Source organism: Cannabis sativa, chromosome 1 (genome assembly GCF_029168945.1).
Source record: "Cannabis sativa cultivar Pink pepper isolate KNU-18-1 chromosome 1, ASM2916894v1, whole genome shotgun sequence".
Lineage (NCBI taxonomy): Eukaryota > Viridiplantae > Streptophyta > Magnoliopsida > Rosales > Cannabaceae > Cannabis > Cannabis sativa.
Window position 1 is genome coordinate 8,563,671 of NC_083601.1, and position 21,457 is coordinate 8,585,127.

At 31.0% G+C, this 21,457-nt stretch overlaps 1 protein-coding gene across 1 annotated transcript; it reads right to left on the reverse strand.

Moving 5' to 3' along the window:
* Nucleotides 1-1,935: 1,935 nt before the first annotated feature.
* On the reverse strand, nt 1,936-11,956 carry LOC115704205 (7-deoxyloganetic acid glucosyltransferase). Its single transcript, XM_030631422.2, has 2 exons — nt 11,311-11,956; nt 1,936-3,074 (listed from the first exon to the last, which is right to left on the reverse strand). Exons 1-2 carry the CDS (start codon nt 11,831-11,833, stop codon nt 2,149-2,151), a joined length of 1,449 nt encoding a protein of 482 aa, XP_030487282.2. The 5' UTR covers nt 11,834-11,956; the 3' UTR covers nt 1,936-2,148.
* Nucleotides 11,957-21,457: the final 9,501 nt, after the last annotated feature.

Consider the following 21,457-nt stretch of genomic DNA (forward strand, 5'->3'; position numbering starts at 1 on the left):
CACTGAAGACCGTGTTTGGAATGTACAACTACTGAGTTGCTATTTTCAACAGATTGATATCGATCGCATCTTGTATATTCCTTTGTCTTACTTTGCTGGTCTTGATCGCCTAGTTTGGCATCACTCTCCTAATGGCATTTATAGTGTAAAATCAGGTTTTCATCTAGCTACTACTTTTGATGAACAACACTCTTCCTCTACTTCCAACAAACACTGCGATTGGTAGAAATTTTTTCGGAACCTGAAATTACCCCCCAAGATAAGAATCTTTGCCTGGAAAGTGTTTCAAAACATTCTCCCTACTCCTGCTGCATTATTTAAACGAAAGGTGTTAGACTCAGGGGAATGTTCTCTTTGCACTTCCAATTGGGAATCAATAGGCCATGCTCTCTTTGGTTTCAAGCATGCTAAGGATATTTGGAAACTTACAAAGTTTCATATTGATTACCGACACGCACACAGCATGTTTAATGGGGATTATTTGTACCATTTGTCTATTGCGCACCAGCAACATGAATTTGAGACTCTCCTATGTGTACTGTGGGGGATATGGACTGATAGGAACAAGATTGTTCATGGTGGGAAACCAAGATAATCGGCTGCTATCATTCAATATGCTACCAGATTCTATGAAGACTTCAATAAACTCAAAGCTCCGGTCCTACCTGATGCTGTTCCCAGCAACAATTAGTCTACACAATAGAGTTCTTTTATAAACCAGCGTGTTCAAAAATGGAGACCACCTCAGATTAATGAATTCAAACTAAATGTGGATGCCGCCACTAATTTGGAGCACAAAAAGTTGGGCATTGGTGCTATTCTTTGAGATCATAATGGTATAGTGGTGGTTGCACTCTCTAAAGCTGTACAAGGATGTTTTAGATCGGACGAGATGGAAGCAAAAGCGCTCTTTCATGCTGTTAACTGGGTTTCGCAATCACAATTTCCTCTTACTCATATCGAAACTGATGCTTCTCGAGTCTCAAATTCTTTAAATATATTAGATTCCGATTTATCATGCTTTTCTGATCTTATTATGGATATATTCGTTGTCTATTGTCCTTTTTCCCTCAGGTTTTAGTCACCCATGTGAAACGAAATGCTAATCAAGCAGCACATGGTTTAGCTAAATATACTTTAGGTTATTGGATGATGACTTTGTTTGGGTAGGAGAAATTCCCTATCCTATTTTCTCTAATGTTGTAAATGACTTTAATTTATAATACCAGTAAAATTTCTAAAAAAAAAAAAGGAAAATTATTTTTCCAAGTGTTGGTAGTTAATACTATATTTTAATTCTACTTTTTATTAGTTATTCTATTATGATGTATATATAGTTTGCCTCTTTTTTAAGAATATATACTTGATGTGTATTATGATGTATATATAGTTTGCCTCTTTTTTTAAGTATTAATTCCTATGATGTTATACAAACACCTTTTGTATGTATATAGTTTATGATTTTTAATATCATGTGGCATATGATATTGTTTTTATTTTTTTTTCAAGATTTTTTATATATAAAATTATTTCACTTTTATAGGTAATTTATTTTTAGTGAGGGATTTTAATATTTTTCGATGATAATGTGTTACTATTTTACCTTTTAGCTAATTAAAAAGAGTTGGAAGTAAAAATATAGTATGATAACTTTTTATATTATTCAAAGAAAAATTATATTAAAAATTAATAAGGTTAAAATTTGATTCAATATTATTATTTAGTTATCTTTAAATAAATAAAAGATATAATCTATTTTATATATATAATTTTTTTAAAAAAAAAATCACCGCAAAACGCGAGCTGTTAACTAGTTTTATATAATTCTATAAAAATAACAATAAAAAATAAAAATAACATAAAAAAAAAAAATAACAAAGAAATAGTACCAAAGAAAAAACAGAATAATATAAATATTTGTTAAAAAAATTAAAATTTATAAAAATATTTAAAAATTCGTACTATTAAATTTTTGTATTTCTGAAAGGAAGCAAGTCCTTATTAAAAATTTGAGAATACTATATATTGTTGATCTTAGCTAGAAAAGTTTCTACACACTCAAAAAAGTCATGGTTAGAAGATACATGAATAAAAAGGATACTTATCAAAATCAAATGGCTGCTCACTTTATAAGACTTGGCAATATTTTCACTTGGTCCCACACCTCATATCCTCTACCAACTTTTCCAAATTACAATAAGATGACCCACCTTCATTCACACACATTTTGGCTAATCTAGCCATCTCAGCCGTTGATTTAACAAACTCTTCCCTCCTCTCCACCATAAGATCATTCACCATCATCTCTACAACTTTCCTATCAGAAACATCCTTCATATCCAATCCAAGCTTCCACACTTCACTTACAAATCTACTATTGATTTGTTGATCAGCAAAATAAGGCCAACAAATCATCGGTACTCCAGCAACTATACTCTCCAATGTCGAGTTCCAACCGCTGTGGGTTAGAAACCCACCCACAGCGGAGTGAGAAAGAACCTGCTCTTGTGGAGCATAACTTACAATGAACCCTCTTTCTCTTGTTGCATCCTCTAACTCTGCGGGCACCGAACGGTCGCCATCTTCTGCCATTAACATGTCTGGCCGCATCACCCATAAGAAGCGTTGCTTGCTGTTCACTAAACCGTACCAAAGCTCGATTAGCTCGGACTTAGTCATGACAACAATACTACCGAAACTGACATAAATAACCGAGTTTGGAGGTTGAGAATCTAGCCAAGTGAGACAGCTTCGGTCTACGTCGTAAAGATTATTGGAGGATGGATATGTTGACGTTTTGGAGTTTTGGGCTTGCCTGTGATTTAGGTGGGCATGAAGAGGCCCGATTGTGTAGATATTGGGGCAAAACTCAGCTAAGCGATTGACAAATGAACCTTCGAGGTCATCAAATGTGTTTAGGATAAGTGCTCGGGCTCGCCGAGTTTGGTTGGTCACTTGAGAAATCATTTGGAAAGATTTGTTAGTTGTGTCGCTCACTCGGCACATACTAGGCAAATCTCGGAACCGTAGAAAACTTTCCATTCCTGGCACACTTGTTACAAGCCTGTCCATATCTTCATTTCGATGTAAGTAATTGATCAGTGTTCTACATCTTGTAAATTGTAATCATAAATGAGATGATATAATTATATAATACTTTCTCCTACATCATCTTATCCAATATAAGTTAGAAGGCAGAGATTTTAATGTAGCATGTGCTACTGTGCGTTTATAAGATTAGCTCAAACCATAATTGGACCAAAGGATCACAGCTTCTCAGCACTCAATAAATGTTTTATTACACTATGTATAAAAAGTTCTTTAAATTATAGAAGCTATATAAAATTATACTATGTATATTAGAATTTCTATTTAAGAATACTTTATTCAAGAATAACCTCTAATTTGTTATTAAAAAAATTAAGTCCCGATTCGGGCCCGTTATAAATAAAAATAATCTCTAAATTGTAATTAGTTATACATTTTTTAAGTTCCATATTAACAAAGTATATCTCTATAGAAGAATAATTACATCTTAATAAAATATATACATGTATTTTGTAAATTTATTTATGTAAAATTAATAATTTTATTTTAAATTATATAATACGTGTATGAAATTATATATACTCTAAAATATTTCTATTATAATATAGCATTAATGATTATTTATTGTTATTATTGTTACATTGATATTTTTTGGTTTTTTAATTTTTTTTTCTAGTGTAACTCTATTTAGTTATAATTTCTCAATTAGAATATAATTTACTTAGTCTCAAATGTATTCTTAAATAGAAATTCTACTCTCAAATGTATTCTTAAATAGAAATTCTACTGTACTTCTAAATTATTTCTTGATTTAAAAATTTATTGAAATTAAATGTACTTAACGGTGCAATAGATCGAGTCCTATTCCTATATAATTAATTATAGCAGGAGCTATGGCAAGGGATACATTTGGTTCTGTAGTAGATTGTCTTTGTAAGCCATTAATAGGTAGTTATTTTTTTGTCTTATTCGTGTGTTCAGTTATTGAACAAGTCCCACTCTATTACTTTTTTTTTTTTTTTTGGCAATTCTCGTTTGAGCTATTTAATGTTATTTTTGTTGTCTATTGCAAGTTGTTTTTCAAGTATTGTTGAAGCAGAATTTGTAGCTCTACTTATAGCATTGAAGTAGGTTCTTATTATTGGTCTTTATTTAAATTTTGTTAAATTAAATTGTTTAGCGGTTGTTAATGTTTTTTTAAGGGTTCTTTTTTTCTCAATAAGCTTATATCTTTGTTAAAAGATTTATTAGCAAGTTAATTTGATGTCTAGTTTTTCAAGAGTGTTCTTCAATGAACGGTGGTTGGTCAGTGAAGCTGCACATAGAGTTTTTCGCCACGCGCTCTTTGCTTTTATAGAAAACTCAAAACTTGATTTGGTTAGATGAGATCCCATCTTTTGTTAGGGATTCTTGTTCTATGAAGCTCAATGACATTATTATTTCTTGATCATCTATATTAATTTTATGTAATACTATTCATTAAAATTATTTTATTAAATTGTTTTTGGTTAACTTTTATTTTTATATATAATTATGGATATACATTGATATTATATATTTGAAATAAATTAAATATACTAAAAATTTGAAGAATATAAAATTTTTGTGATTTATTTTTATATATAATTATGGATATACATTGATATTATATATTTGAAATAAATTAAATATACTAAAAATTTGAAGAATATAAAATTTTTGTGAAATATTTTACATAAATTAGTATATAGTATAATGTAAAATTTAACGTAAAATATTAAAAAAAAAAAAATTTAGTGATGCATTTTAAATAATATAGTGCATAAGGTGTTACTAGATGTTTGTTTTGATCTATTAATAACTAATCTTGCTTTCTGTTATTTCTGTTAATTAGTTATTAGTTAGGTAGTTATTCTTTTCTGTTATGTCCACTTGCTGAGTAAAGACTTTGTAAAACTCTATATAAATAAAGTCTTGCTAATCATTTTGATTAGCTTTTGCCTTTCATTTCATTCTTTCTCTGTTTTTCCTTTTCCTCTGCTACTGTGATTCCATGGTATTGTTCTTACATGGTATCAATCGCTAGTTGACTACCGTCCATGGCATCTTCCACCACCGATCCTGCAACTGCACCAATGGCTTCTGCCCCGACTTCTGCTGCTACCTCATGGAATCCTTTCTCTCATTCACTCACCTCCTCTCTCACACTCAAACTTGACCGTCTTAATTTCCTTTCTTGGAAATCCCAGGTCGTGCCAACAGTGATTGGACACGATCTTGACGAAATTCTCTTCACCGGAGTACCACCACCAAAGAATCTTGTCAATGGTTCCTCAAATCCTGAATATGTTCAATGGAGGCGTAAAGACCAGCTCCTTCTTTCCTGGCTCAGATCTTCCATGACAGAGGCGGTTCTTGCATCCGTAGCTAACTATCAAAGTTCCTTCTCTGTGTGGCAAGCTTTAGAACAGAAATTCTCGAGCCAAACTAAAGCCCGTCGTCTTCAACTCAAATGCCAATTCTCCAATATCAAAAAGGGAAGTCTTTCTATCTCTGAATATGTTGACAAGATTCAATCTCTATCTGATGCACTCACTGTTGCTGGTTCACCAGTTGATGATCAAGACTTGATTTTACAACTTTTAAATGGTCTTGGACCAGATTTTGACTCTGTTGTAGCAGGGATAACATCAAGGAGTGAAAATCTGACCATTGAAGAAGTTCAAGCCTTACTCCTTTCTCATGAAAGCCGTTTAGAACATCATCAATCTATGTCCGATTTGGCTGTCAAAATGCAGGCCAATTTGACCTTTGGCAATGGACGTTCTGGTGGTGTTCGACCATTTGCCAACTCCAAGAACTTGACTGATAACACTCAATCTGCTTCTGGCCGTGGTCGTGGGTATCCTAGGTACACTCAGCAACGGGTTATATGTCAAGTTTGTCTCCGTTCTGGTCATACCGCACCTGTATGTCACTATCGGTTCGATAAAAACTGGGTTGTTCCAAGAAACAACCAACCTGCCCGTGCTAATCTTGCTGAGGTTGAGTTTGAATATGACCCTCAAGCCTACTCCACAACACTTGTTCAAGATTTTGGGGATGACTACAGTTGGTATGCCGACACAGGAGCCACGGCTCATGTCGCTTTTGATGCCACTCATCTTGAAAATTCACAGCCTTATCATGGCAATGAGACTCTTGCTGTAGGGGATGGTAAGAAACTTCCAATCTCGAGTGTTGGTCAGTCCTTTCTTCCCTCCTTTAATCCTTCCTGTCCTTTACAATTAAAATCGGTATTACAAGTTCCTCATATTACTAAGAATCTTGTCAGCATTTCTAAACTTGTTGATGATAATGATATATTTCTAGAATTTCATAGAAATTGCTGTTTTGTTAAGGACAAGCAAACCGGAGCTCCTCTCCTCAAAGGAAGGCGTAAAGAAGGGTTATACATGTTGAGTGAAGGTTCTGATTCATCTCAGCAACACCAACAATGTTATCTCACCACCAACTTGATTTCTCACAGTCAAGATTCTGCCTGTAATAATGATGATCAATTTTTTGATTGTAACAATCCTATGAGTACTACATCTTGTAATCAGTTACATATCAATAAAGATCAATCTCCTTTTTCTGCACACTCTGCCTTACATACATATTCTTCTAATGACATCAACACTTGGCATTGCAAATTGGGCCACCCTTCTACTTCTACCTTGTGCAAAATATTATCTCTTGTACCCCACACCGGTTCCTTAAAAACACTTAAATTTTGTCATGCTTGTCAACAAGGTAAAAGCCACAAATTACCCTTCCCAATTTCCACTTATAGAGCCACTAAACCACTTGAACTTGTTCATACCGACCTTTGGGGTCCTTCCCACATAAAATCCAAAGATGGATTCAAGTATTACATTCATTTTATTGATGACTTTAGTCGGTTCACTTGGATTTATCCCCTAGTTCTAAAATCTCAAGCTCTTGAGATGTTTCTTAAATTTAAAGGCATGGCAGAAAAACAATTTGGACTTCCTATTAAGGCTGTTCAAGCTGATGGTGGTGGTGAATACAAACCCTTTAAACGATTCCTCAGTGATCAAGGTATCTTATTTTCTCATCCTTGTCCTCACACACATGAACAACATGGAAGGGCTGAAAGAAAGCATCGACACATCGTGGAAACTGGTCTTACCTTGCTTGCTCAAAGTAAATTGGATTTTACTTACTGGTGGCATGCATTTCAATATGCCACATTCACTATTAATCGGCTGCCTACAGTTGTTCTCAACAACATTAGTCCTTTTGAGTGTCTCTTTGGCACACCACCCGATTATCATATAATGAAACCTTTTGGTTGTGAATGCTTTCCACATCTCAGGCCGTATCATTCTCATAAAATGGATTTCAGGTCTGAACAATGTCTCTTTATTGGCTATTCGTCCTATCACAAAGGTTTTCTATGTGAAAATGCTCAAGGTCGAATCTTTATAGCACGCAATGTGGTTTTCAATGAAAATTGCTATCCTGGAATTCTTTCTCAGCATGCATCAGATCAGGTACCACTTTCTTCTTATTCTCCTCCTACTGCTAGTTTTACTACTAATTGTCCATTACCTAATTCACCTACTGTGTCTGATGCTGCAATATCATCTGGTGCTGAGGCATTACCAACCAATTTACCCACTTTACAAGCCACTGAAACTACCATATCAGCTTCCCCTCCTCCTCATATTCCACCTGTTACTGCCTCTATTATTCCTACCACATCTGCTCCATTTCAATCTCATGTTACACCCTCACATCCCATCATTCCTTCCACCAACACCACAACCATAAACACTGCCCCTGTACCAGAAAATTTTGTGCCTACTGTCTCTGCACCAGAACCACATGCTGCATCTTTACCATGTGCAGGAACCACCATACCAGCAGCCTCTACTCGAACTCATGCCATGATCACAAGATCCCTCAATGGTATAGCCAAGCCGAAGTCATATTTGGCTACAAAGCATCCTCTTCCACAATCTCTACTTCCTACAGAACCGAGAACATTAAAAGAGGCTCTCATGAATCCCAAGTGGCTCGCATCTATGAACACTGAAATTGCAGCTCTAAAAAAGGCTGGCACATGGTCCTTGGTGCCTTACAAAGAGGGAATGCATGTCATTGATAATAAGTGGGTACATCGTCTCAAATTAAATGCTGATGGTTCATTAGATCGATTCAAATCGAGACTTGTGGCCAAAGGATTTTTACAAACTCCGGGTATCGACTATGCTGAAACTTTTTCACCAGTTGTTAAACCGGTTACAGTTCGCACAGTTTTGTCTCTTGCTGTCACCAAGAAGTGGGCTGTCAAACAACTTGATGTTAGCAATGCCTTTCTCAATGGCACTCTAACCGAAATCGTATACATGAAACAACCACCTGGCTTCCTAGATTCCAGCAAACCAGACCATGTATGTCTCTTACACAAGTCCATTTATGGACTTAAACAAGCCCCCCGTGCATGGAATGACAAGTTGAAAACCAGCCTTTTAAACTGGGGTTTTGTGGCATCCAAAGCCGATACATCATTGTTCATCTATCATTCTGCACAAGACTTTATCATCTTACTAGTTTACGTTGATGATATACTAGTTACAGGTCCAAGTAACTTTCTCATCAACAAACTTATCTCTGATCTAAATCATGACTTCTCTCTAAAGGATTTAGGTGAAATTCATTACTTTTTGGGTGTAGAAATTTTCAGAGATTCAACGGGCATGTATCTTTCTCAAACGAAATACATCACCGATCTACTTACAAGGCTGAATATGGAAGGAGCTAAAAGTATTCCTAATCCCTCTAGTGCTTCTACCAAATTGTTTCTCAATGATGGTGAACCCTTCTGTGATTCAACTTTGTACAGAAGCACCATTGGTGCATTACATTACCTGTCTTTAACAAGACCTGATATCGCCTATATTGTCAATAAACTTAGTCAGTTTATTAAGGCTCCCACCGTGTGTCACTGGAATGCTTGTAAGAGACTATTACGATATCTCAAAGGGACGGTCACTGAAGGTTTGGTGCTTCGACCAACATCAGATATGACACTTCACAGCTACTCTGATGCCGACTGGGCAAGTAGCATCGATGATCGAAAATCGACTGGAGGGTATGTTGTTTTTCTAGGGAATAATCTGATATCCTGGACTACAAAAAAACAGCAAGTTGTCGCACGCTCGAGCACGGAAAGTGAGTTCAGGGCCCTTGCCAATACGGCTGCTGAACTCAAATGGATAGTGTCACTGTTATCTGAACTTCATATTCCAATTCAACGTTGTCCGATTATATGGGTGGATAATCAAAGCGCAGCTGCCCTTGCAGCGAATCCGGTGTTTCATGCGCGTTCAAAACATATTGAACTTGATTTACATTTTGTCCGTGATCACATATTAGCTCATCAACTTGCTGTCCAATTTGTTCCCTCAGTTGATCAAGTGGCAGATCTCCTCACAAAGGCTTTGTCCACAGACAGATTTCACTACCTAAAATCCAAACTTAACATGGCTATATCCAAGTTCAGTTTGAGGGGGGATATTAATAACTAATCTTGCTTTCTGTTATTTCTGTTAATTAGTTATTAGTTAGGTAGTTATTCTTTTCTGTTATGTCCACTTGCTGAGTAAAGACTTTGTAAAACTCTATATAAATAAAGTCTTGCTAATCATTTTGATTAGCTTTTGCCTTTCATTTCATTCTTTCTCTGTTTTTCCTTTTCCTCTGCTACTGTGATTCCATGGTATTGTTCTTACATGATCTATGTTAAATTTTGGAAAAATCTTTAATATACCCTTTATAAAATTTATTTCGGTGTTCAAATAAGTTGTTTTCGTTTTTTGGTAAATTTTCTTTAATATAAGGATTAGTAGTATTTTAGATTTTGTATTCTACAAAAATTATTAATTAGCATGAAAAGTTACTTAATTATTCTTGTCATAATTTTTCAAGATGAAATTATTATTAAGTTTTATTTTAATAAAAAATTACATTAGGGTACTCTTTTATATTATTTTAAAAAATAAAAAGTTTAATTTATCATTTTAAAAAATATAAATTCTTATCAATAAATTTTACAAAAAATACAAGATTTAAGACCCAAATAAATATTTACTCCGATAAAAATAAAATTTAAATATTTTTTTTGTTATAACATCTTACGTAATCACAACAAAAATCTTGACAAAAAAGTTATCTAAAATACAAAAACAATCAGGAGCTATACAGAAGAATCTTTATACTATTTATCAAAAACAAAAATGCGAATGTATATGTTGAATGCTAATACACAACAAATAATTAATACATCACATTATGTATCTAGCTATTTGTTTATTTATTGAGAGTGAGGAAACGATCATCACATAAGTCTAAATAATTTTTAGTTAGAACAAAAATAAGAGCATTCTCAACATCTTCCCCACAATTCTTTAAAATGCATGCCCAAATTTTAATTTATTTATTTTATCTCAATTCTTTATATTACACTATAAATTATTTTATTTTATTTTTTACATTATTTAAATATTGTAGTTTTAATATGTTCTCATTAATTTTATAAAAATAAAATAAATAATATTACACACATTAAAAAATGAGATTTTTTTTTTTATTTTTCACTTAAAAACAATTTATTTTTTTTTTGCATTTTTATGGAATTTTATATAGAAACACATATTGCAACTAGTTCTGCAACTTAAATTGCAACAAAAAATCGTATAAAAACTTCTATTACAACTAGTACTGCAATCACTTTAGAAACTCAAACAGTAAATTTAAAAAAAAAAATTAAAAAATAGGAAATAGGATAATTCTCGTAAATTACAAAAATAATAAAATATATTGAGCTCATCAATTGAAATATCTCTACAGTAAACATTATTTATTGTGCTAAAAAATAAATAAAATAGCAGGTTTAAACTTAATTTTGTCATTATTTTTTTTTCTATAATTTAAAGATTCAACTGTTTTAGCGTAGCTTTATGTATAATCAATTACCTTTTCTTCTCTTTGATTTGTTTCATTTTGATTTTCTTTTCTATTTTGAAATTTTTATAACCTTGTAACAAGAGGTCCACTAGTAAATTTGCTATAAAAGTAAAATAAGAAAGAGAAATTACTTTATATATATATTTTTTTTTTAATTTTTTTATTAATTTACAGTTTGAGTTAATAAAATGGTTGCAGCACTAGTTGCAATTATACGATTTTTTATTACAATTTAGATCCACTTACCAGTGATAGGAATCTGGCCGGACTGAGCAAGAAGTGGAAAGAAAAAGTAAGACCAGAAGCAGCAAGAAGAGGTGGTCCGAAAATGAACACAAGGAATTCCAAGCTCCTCAGCAACATCTAAAGTAAACCCACCAAAGAGCCCATCCGTAATCATATAAGTAACATAAGGACTATCACCCGACCCAAGTTGGCCCGACACTAGCATCTCTCTCAAAACCGGTTTGGTCTTCTCATTCATACTAAAAATGATATCCCAAACCGATTCGCCAGTTCGAGGGTGATCCTCCTCGAGGCCGTCCCAGATGGTCCTGAAAAGAAATTCAGGGTACTTGGAAAATCGAGTTTCCATGTCGGTGTACTTTATGAGACGATTGTGGATGTGGTCGCTGTTCAGGAAGGTCACATGGAGGCCAGACATGGCAAGAAGCTCCGCCAGCTTCAGCATCGGGCTGACGTGTCCTTGAGCAGGCATGGGGAAGATAAGAACTCGGGGAATTGTTTGTGGCCTTTGATTCATCTCCATAAATTAATATCAAAATTATTTTGTTTTAGTAGTGGAACAAATGATGGCTTCTATCTTCATCTATATATAGAGTGATGAGAATGGAAAAAATATTAGCAAAATATTATTGGAAATCTAACTAGGTAGGCACCTATGTCACTCATTTTGACTAATTTCTTTGTTTTTCTAAATAATTTACTGTTACATTTTTTATCAAATTAAATTACCTATATTTTGTCAAAAAAAAAAAATGTTAAATTACCCATATGGACGTGGTGGTCAGGTGTCCTATTGACTATTGCACCATCAATTTAGTTGGAGCATTCTTATTAGGACTAGTACCCAACACTTTTGATGTGGTGTGTTTTGTGATTGTTCAGTAATATTTTTTAAAAATTATCTTTTTAAATTATATGATATCAGATACTTACTTATACTAATAGTATTGTAACACCAAAGAAAATATTAAGTACTAATAATATCTTTCAGTAATTCTCGTTTAGCTGAAAGCAACACATCATTCAATGCTCCCAACCAGAGTGATTTTCAATATAGTTGAAAGAAGAGATAATTGTGAGATGAAACAAAATATTTTCCTTTCATAATTTAAGGTTAGGTATTCACAAAAACACAAAGTGAGATATTTTTTTTTCTCTAAAAAATAATTATTAACAAATAGGCACACTAGTTCAATTCCATCTCAACAAAGAAAATAATCACATCTACTCACATCTACTCATGTTGGTCCCACAATTACTAACTCTAATCAATCTAAAAGCAATACATTTATGGGGGCTATTGGTGACTTTCAAGTTGCGGTGGCAGAGCTTCTGGCTGTTCGTCTGGGCCTTCTTTGGACTACAAGGTTAGGATATTCATTGGTGCGCGTGGAGACTGACTCTTCTGTTGTGAGTTCTTGGATTAATTGTCCGGATAATATTCTTATGTTTAAACCTATTGTTGAGGAGATTATTTCTCTTTTAGCTGCTGTTGGTAGTGGTTCTTGTTATGCCATTTCGCGTGATGCGAATGGTGTAGCCCACGCACTAGCTAAGTCTGTTACTAGTTCTATAGGGGTTCATTTGTGGACAGATGTGTGTCCTAGATTTATTAGTACTCCTGTAACAGTTGATTTGAGTTGATTTAATAACATACTTTCTTTTAAAAAAAAAAAAAAAACAATACATTTACAAAAGAAATGGGGTCTATATGTATGTACCTCTTAAGGGATATACTTTAGAATTTTTTTCATATCTATGTGTTGAAAATGCAACCACCCAATAAAACTTAAATTATATATTCTCCCCTAATAAAAAAGTTAATTTCAGAAAAAATATAACATTTATAAAACTAATTTTCGAATCAAAAAATGTGTACCATCTAGTAATAAAAACCAATTTAACCAAGTCATTACACTAGTAGCTACAGTTTAACTTTTTTGTCCTATTTAAGAAATGTGAAACCTTACAATGAAGTGAGGTTTTATATAAGACTTGTTATAAATATTAATAATTATGTGGATGTCCAAATCTTTTATTTATTACCATGAATTGTAATCAACATTCATTTTTTCCTTAGTTTCCATTTTTCTTAGTTTCTTAATATCTCACTCTTATATTTGTATAAATAGGGGTTCACCCCCATTAGAATAAACAACTCAGAAATTCTCATTCACTTTCTCTTTCTCTCTTCATCTTCTTCTTCTTTCTTCTCATCTACTTTATATTATTTATATTATTTTATATTATTTTATAACACGTTATCAGCACGAGTCTCTGCCCAAGCTTCAAGCATGAGTCTCTGCCTAAGACCCAATGTAAGTATTTTGTTAAAGTTCTTGAATTATTTCAAAGTCACGATACACTAAATATATATTTATATATGTACTCATCTGACTGAAACAATTTCAAGAATCATTTGGTTTCCTTTTTCTTTTTATCTATATATCTATATATTATATATGTATGTATATATTTTTATATATTTATTATTAATTTCATATATATATATATTATGTTCTTATCATTCATAATATTTACAATATATGTGTGTCTATGATATGATAGAGAAAATCTATATACATTATACATATATCCAAAAGATTGTGTATTATCGATAAAATATTGCATATATCCTAAAGATTATGCATCATCGATAAAATATTGCATATATTCTGAAGATTATGCATCATCGATAAAAAAAATTGTATATATCCTAAAGATTATGCATCCTCGATAAAATATTGCATATATCCTGATGATTATGCATCCTCAATAAAATCTTGCATATATCCTGAAGATTATGCAAACGTAATATTCATTATATAGTTGATGGATATATAATGAAAGAGATGAATACATATTTATATATATGTTCTTGTATTCTTTGAGGACAATGAAAAATAATCTAATATCGATATAGATTTTGACAAACATTTCCTGAAGTAAATGTTTTATATTTGTCAAAAAAAAATGATTGTATTTATGTGAATACAACTAAAGAATCATTAAAAATGATTATTATTGATGCAATTTTATAGTGGGTTTTAAATATCCAAAAAGAATGTTAAAAAAAAATTGCATTGAAACATCAAAGTATAAGAATAACAATGAGCATGACTAATGTTATTTAAATACATGAGGCATGTATTTATTGTTCATCATTCCCTACAGAGAATGATACGAATTGAAGTCAATTACTTTTAAAGATTCCTCGTATTAGTCATGTTATTATACATTGTTATTACTTGCAATGTTGGAAATTATTGAATCTGACATATATTAAAGATTAAATTTTGCATACATCTGCTTGGAGACTATGCAAAAATTGCATTCATATATTCTTTGAAATATCATAAAAGAAATTGTTGAATAATTTCTTATATTTTTATGGATGAACAAGTAATAAATTTTTAAGAAATTTATAATAATGTTCTACTTGTTCAACGTCATTCCCCGAAGTGAATGTAATGATTTTAAATAATCAATGACATTATTTACTACTCAAATATTTCCAGAAAAAAGTAGAAACAACCAAAAGATGAGATACCACACACAATCAAATTGCATGAAATCTATATACCATGTGTGGAATTGAATAATAGTGGTCGCGTACCTGTAGTACAGACACACTTATAATCAAGATAAAAGTATACTTGATTATTTAATAGAATGTGAATTGTACAAACTTATTGTACATTTAGAATATTTAAATATCATTACCTAAAGAGAATGAATAGGCATGAAATCCTATTTCAAAGAATATAGATTTCACATATATTGGTAATGCCAGAAGCAAATTATTATATACATATTTTATTATTTCTTGAAATCAATAGTTTCAAACTATTGTTGGTACATGATATGTAAATATATAGTTACCATATAATTCAGTTTGCATATTCCCAAAAGTGGATATATAATTTACTAATATTTGTTAGTGATTCAATATAATCAAAGTGATAAAGAATCACAAAATGATTAGTTGAAAAGCTTCCTGAAGAAGTCTTACATACAATTGCTACTTTGAGTAGTAAAATGTCTTTGTATGTACCTAGATGTGTAACTTTTATCTAGTTATGAAAGTGATAATAAATAACTTATTATATGTACTTGTTGTACATTTAAATATATAATATATCAAGTCATGTTAATTAGACTGATGAATAGTCTATTAATAAATTAGACGATTTGTTAAAAAGATATCAGGAAAAATGAATGATATGTTATGGTTATATCTATTTGACCATTACAATAACATGATGAAGTTGTCATGTATCTTTTAAATTATACACATCATTGAATTGATGATAGTGATTCCTGAAGAGTGTATATGTTTTGGAGAATAATATAATTATATTATTCGTGTATATAAAAATGAAACTTGTAATGATTATGTTGTAATGAATTTACATTACATTTTGAAAGTTTCATTGAAATACAAATTATAGTGAACCTGAAGTTCATGAATTTAATTATTTTGACATGATCAATCATATGCAATAAATTGTCAAAGAATTTGACTAAATTTTGTTGAAGAACCAGAAGATTCTTCTCATTGTTATTTATAAGGCTCAAAAGAAGAATGTGCATATATTTGCACATAGAAAATATTTAAATTATATTTTCTTAACAATCTTGAGCCATTGTTAGATTTTTATTGCATAGTTTCTTATCGATGTGATAAGATTATATAATCATGCATTTACAAAATGTGTAAATTTATGTATTTCTAATTATACACGTATGACTCATTCTTAGAAATGAATTAAGTTCATAAGGATTGAACTTGAAACTGAAGTTTATTGAACCTGAAGTTCAATGTCATATAGTATATATGAGTTTAAACAAATATTGATTTATTGTGATATACTGAAATCCCTACAGGTATATTAATATTATTAGATATCACAATTTTTAAAAATTCTCTCAATCAGGGGGAGAGAAGCAGTTGGGATCGATGATAATTTTTGAAAAATGATCCTTGCACAAAGTATATAAGAACAATATAGTTCAAAATGATATATACCAACTGCAAATCAATATTATTCAAAGTTGAGATAGAATGAGTTGAAAATGCCTGAAGCGTAAATGAACAATGTAGAAATTATTAATAAATGTTCATTTGATTTGCGCTGAAGTTGTTAAATCTAGAGGTACTCATGGAGATACCTTAATGTTATAAAGTATTAAAATGATAACCGTGATGAAAACGGTACTCGAAAAGACTCCCAAGAGAAGTTAGACATAACACATTTGATCATAATTGAATCCCTGAAGTGATTCTATATAGGTACCTATAAATGATAAACATATTTGAAAAATATGTAATTTAAAGAGATCTCTATAAGTTATGTCAATATGGGAGGAAATTATCATTTATTGAAATTTTTGTCGACAATAAATATTGAATGTTTGCATATGCAATAAACTAACATGAGATAGCAAGGATCATGGTATTAGATTTGTCGAGAATCATCGACATACATTTTGATTTTTGGCCAAAATATTATGACGCAATCCAGGCAAATTTACTCACATAAAGTGAAGTAAGACCTGTAGGGTGTGTAAATAAATATTTCTAATGAGAAATTTGCATATATGTATTTGTACATAATGAATTGTTGTACAAAGTTTCCATAGACATGAGATTGATTGAAGTAAGGCTTAAATATTGAGAAAATATAATCATGATTTGATTATAGCCTGGAATATATTTTATGAGGATTTATAAGCGTCACATAAATGTTGCAACAAAAGGTTATTTATTTGGAGCTCCTAATATAGTGAGAATTTGAAATAAGCCTTATCTAAAAATTCTAGAATAATTTAATACATGTCTTAAGTGATATAAATTCAAAGTCGCGCGCACTATATGACAAAGATCTTTGTATGAAATAAAGACATGTAAGTAAATTATTATTTGAAAAATACCTATGGTTGTCTATGCAATATAAATACGTAAATTATACGTTGTGATAGACTCTTGAAGAGTTTTTGATTAATTGAAGAACAAACTTTTATTTCTTTTGTATGTCGAGAAATATTAATGTATAAAGTTTGTTCATTAGTATTGAAGTCCTGAAGTACTTCATATGTATCAAGAATTATAGATATATGATCATTTGATATGGAAATTAAGATCATAAAACAAGATGGAATAAATATATGGTCTTGGAGTACCATCATTGTTACAAATAAAAATTTATAGTTACATTAATGTGTTATGTTCATATCTACTTGAAATTTTAAATTTTCGTATGAACAAAGTTGTGTACACACATGAATGATACAATTAGTTGGATAAAGACTAATGTTCCACGAACCCCTCATCTATAATTTAGAAGTCCATACATACTCTGGAAGAGTTATAGAAAATATATGATCAAAGATTATATATGGTGATATTTTAAAAGTGATAACAATAATCTTATGAGATATATTATCACCAAAAGAATTATGGATCATATGTGCATGAGGGGGAGACATATTCATGTTGCACTCTTTTTCCCTTAGTTCAGGTTTTGTCCCAATGGGTTTTCCTGGCAAGGTTTTTAACGAGGCAACTTGCAAATAATTATGAATATGAAATATACATTGTACTCTTTTCCCTAGCTCAGATTTTGTCCCACTGGGTTTTTATGGCAAGGTTTTTAACGAGGCAACTATAAATCATGTTAACATACTTGCATTTTATGAAGCAAGTAGAGAATGTGTGTGAGTGAGATCATTGACATAGCATATTCGGGAAACATATGGATTGCACTCAATAAAGAAGTATCAACCCAATCAATTCTCTATGGATAATACTGCTTGTATCGTTCAACTAAAAGGAGGTACATTGAAGGAGATAGAGTTAGAACACATTTCACGAAATTCTTCTTTATACGCTTCAAGAAAATGCATATTGGTGTTCAACATATTCAATCAAGTGTCAATCTTACAAACTTATTCACAAAGTTATTACCAACATCAACATTTGAGAAGACGGCAGACAAGATCGAAATTCGTCGATTAGAAGATCTCCACAAATGCCTAAATGAGGGGGAGTTAGTTTACACTATACTCTTTTTCCTTTGACCAAGTTTTCAGCAAGATTTTTAATAAGGCAGCTATTATGGACATCCAAGGGGGAGTGTTATAAATATTAATAATTATGTGGATGTCCAAATCTTTTATTTATTACCATGAATTGTAATCAACATTCCTCTTTTCCTTAGTTTCTCTTTTTCTTAGTTTCTTAATATCTCACTCTTATATTTGTATAAATAGGGGTTCACCCCATTGGAATAAACAACTCAGAAATTCTCATTCACTTTCTCTTTCTCTCTTCATCTTCTTCTTCTTTCTTCTCATCTACTTTATATTATTTATATTATTTTATATTATTTTATAACAAGACTCCTATTTTGAATATTGTGTGTATAATAAAAAATTTCGTTTAAAAATATTTAAGAAGACACGGTACTTAATACCACCTAAATTAAATTTATTGTGCTTAATATTCATTTAATTTAATAAAAAATTTAATAAATTTGAATTTAACTAGTTCAATAAAAATATACTACTTCCTCTCATAAAGTGACACTTTTTTTATGGTATTAGACTAAGGTGAACATAATAGTGATATTAGATAGTATAAAATTATTAATCTTCTATAATCTATAACTATAATAAAAGTGCCATCCTCCACCAATTAATTTACAAAAAAAACCCCTTAACTATTTTGAGAGAATTAGTGTCTTTCTCTCTCATTATATATATATATAGATATATATATATTTTATATTAAAGATTTTTTTTTAAAATAATCTATTTATAATAAATACATAAAACATATTTAATTTTATTTAACAACATAAAATAAATTTATTATGTGATTGCTTTTCTACTATAATAATACTATTGGTAAATAATTATTACTTAGATAAAAAAATATAACATTATATTCTCATTCTATCAAATTTATAATTAAAGCTAAAAAATAAACTTATGAAAAAAAAAATAAATAAACATACAACTCAAAAAATTATGAGAAATTAAATACACATAATAATAAAATAACACTATAATTAATTTAGGGAAATTTTATGTTCCACTTTCTAAAATTAAGTGTACCAAACACTCTTCGTAATAGTTTTAATCTTAATTATTTTATATGACAATGTATATCATAATTTTTTAAAACGTCTTGCAAATTTTCAATAAATTAAGGTGCCGTTTGGCAACACTTATGTTTTTTAATTTTTTAATCACAAAATGAAAGTAAAATTTTTGTTTTTAAAAAATTTATTTTTGAAAAACAAAAATGCGTTCTGTAACCACTTTTGTTTTTCAATTTTAAAAATAGAAAACAAAAGTGTGTTCTATAAAGTTCGTTTTTATTTTTATTTTTTGATTTTATTTAAGTCGGGTCTAGGTCCAGGGTCGGATTCGGGTTCAAGTCAAAAGTCGGGTTCAGCGCCAAGGCCATGGGGAGGGAATTTGGGTCCGGGTCTGGTCGTAATCAAAAGATTGATTAAGAAAAAAAAATTGTTTAAAAAAATATTGAAAGTGATTTTTTTTTTTGTTTTTAAAATTTTGATTTCTAATTATAAAATTAAAAAGTAAAAACAGTTTTATAGAACATGTTTTTGAAAAATATTTTTACTTTTCTACTTTTAAAAACAGAAAACTGATTAAAAAAGTGTTACCAAACGCCACCTAAACATTTCATCTGGAAACTTTGCAATGATTGGTTTCCTACCGCTAAGGTGTTGAATAAAAGAAAAACTAGAGATGGTGGTTGTTGCTGGTGTGAGATGAATGGGGATAAAGAGGATTGTTATCATGCTATATGGGGTTTTGGGAAGATCAAACAATTATTGAAAGATGGGGGGTTTAGAAAAGTTATAAAAGGAGAGCGGGAGGAGGATGTTATGGCCTTTCTCATGAGAATTACAGCAGGTTTGTCTAATGACAGAACAAATTTTTTTATGACTTTGGTCTGGCAGGCTTGGTTCCTTAGGAATTGCAAGCTCCATAAAAAGTTTGTTCTAGGAATTCAAGCCGCTTTGAATTGGATTGCTTCTAATCTACAAAAATTTTGGGATAAGAATGGCTCAAAGAAGCTTTCAAAGGAGAATGTTTGGGAGCCCCAAAGATGAAAACCACGTGAGACATCTTAGCTACTCATCAATGTTGATGCGACTGTTAGCTGATCGAATTATGGCTGCTGAAGTGTTGGAGCAGTTGTACGGGATCATTTGGGACATGTGAAGGCTATCGGGATGGGGGCAAGATTCACTACTACAAAAAGGGCTATTCCCAACAGTTTATAACTGTCTTTTATATGATTTCCCAACGGTTCCTAAAACCGTTGGCTATGTGGGTGTCATAAAAAATGCGGAATTTTAAATGACAGTTTATAACTGTGGCAAAAAGTTACTTTAAATGACGGTTAAGAAATGTTGGAAAAAGTCACTTTAAATGACGGTTTATAACCGTGGGGAAAGACTTCCGTGATGGAAAACATCTCTTTAAATGACGGTTTATAACTGTGGTAAAAAGTTACTTTAAATGACAGTTAAGAAATGTTGGAAAAGACTTTATTCAGACTATAACTAACAAAATACACTACTTAAAATGACGGTTATAAACCGTCAGACAATATGAAGTAAAGTATAAAATAGAAATATTAATTCAATTCTCCTCTTGTATTTTTATTATTTAGATTTCCAACAATGATGAAAAAACATAATAACAATAATAATATTTTTATAAGAAAATTCATACATTTAACACTCTTCAAAAGAATTAAAGCTTCATAAAAACCATAATATGCCATCAAAGTTTAGTAATGCAATACAAAAGAAGGAAATCCAATTAAGTTTTTACATTTTGCAATCTTTTGTAGAATATGTTCTGAACATTTAAAAATATGTATACTAAGAACAAAATAAGTCTCCAAGTAGTCACTTGGGACTTTAATCATATAGCTGGAAATCACTTCCTAAAAACTAAAAAAGCAAGACAATAGTAACTAAGATCGATGTCAAACCTATCAATCATTTTCTTAGATCACATGGGGATCGTCCATGAGCGATCATTGGTCATCATACTCTATGTTATTAGTCATTTGCATGCTGCTATCATCTGCATGACATAC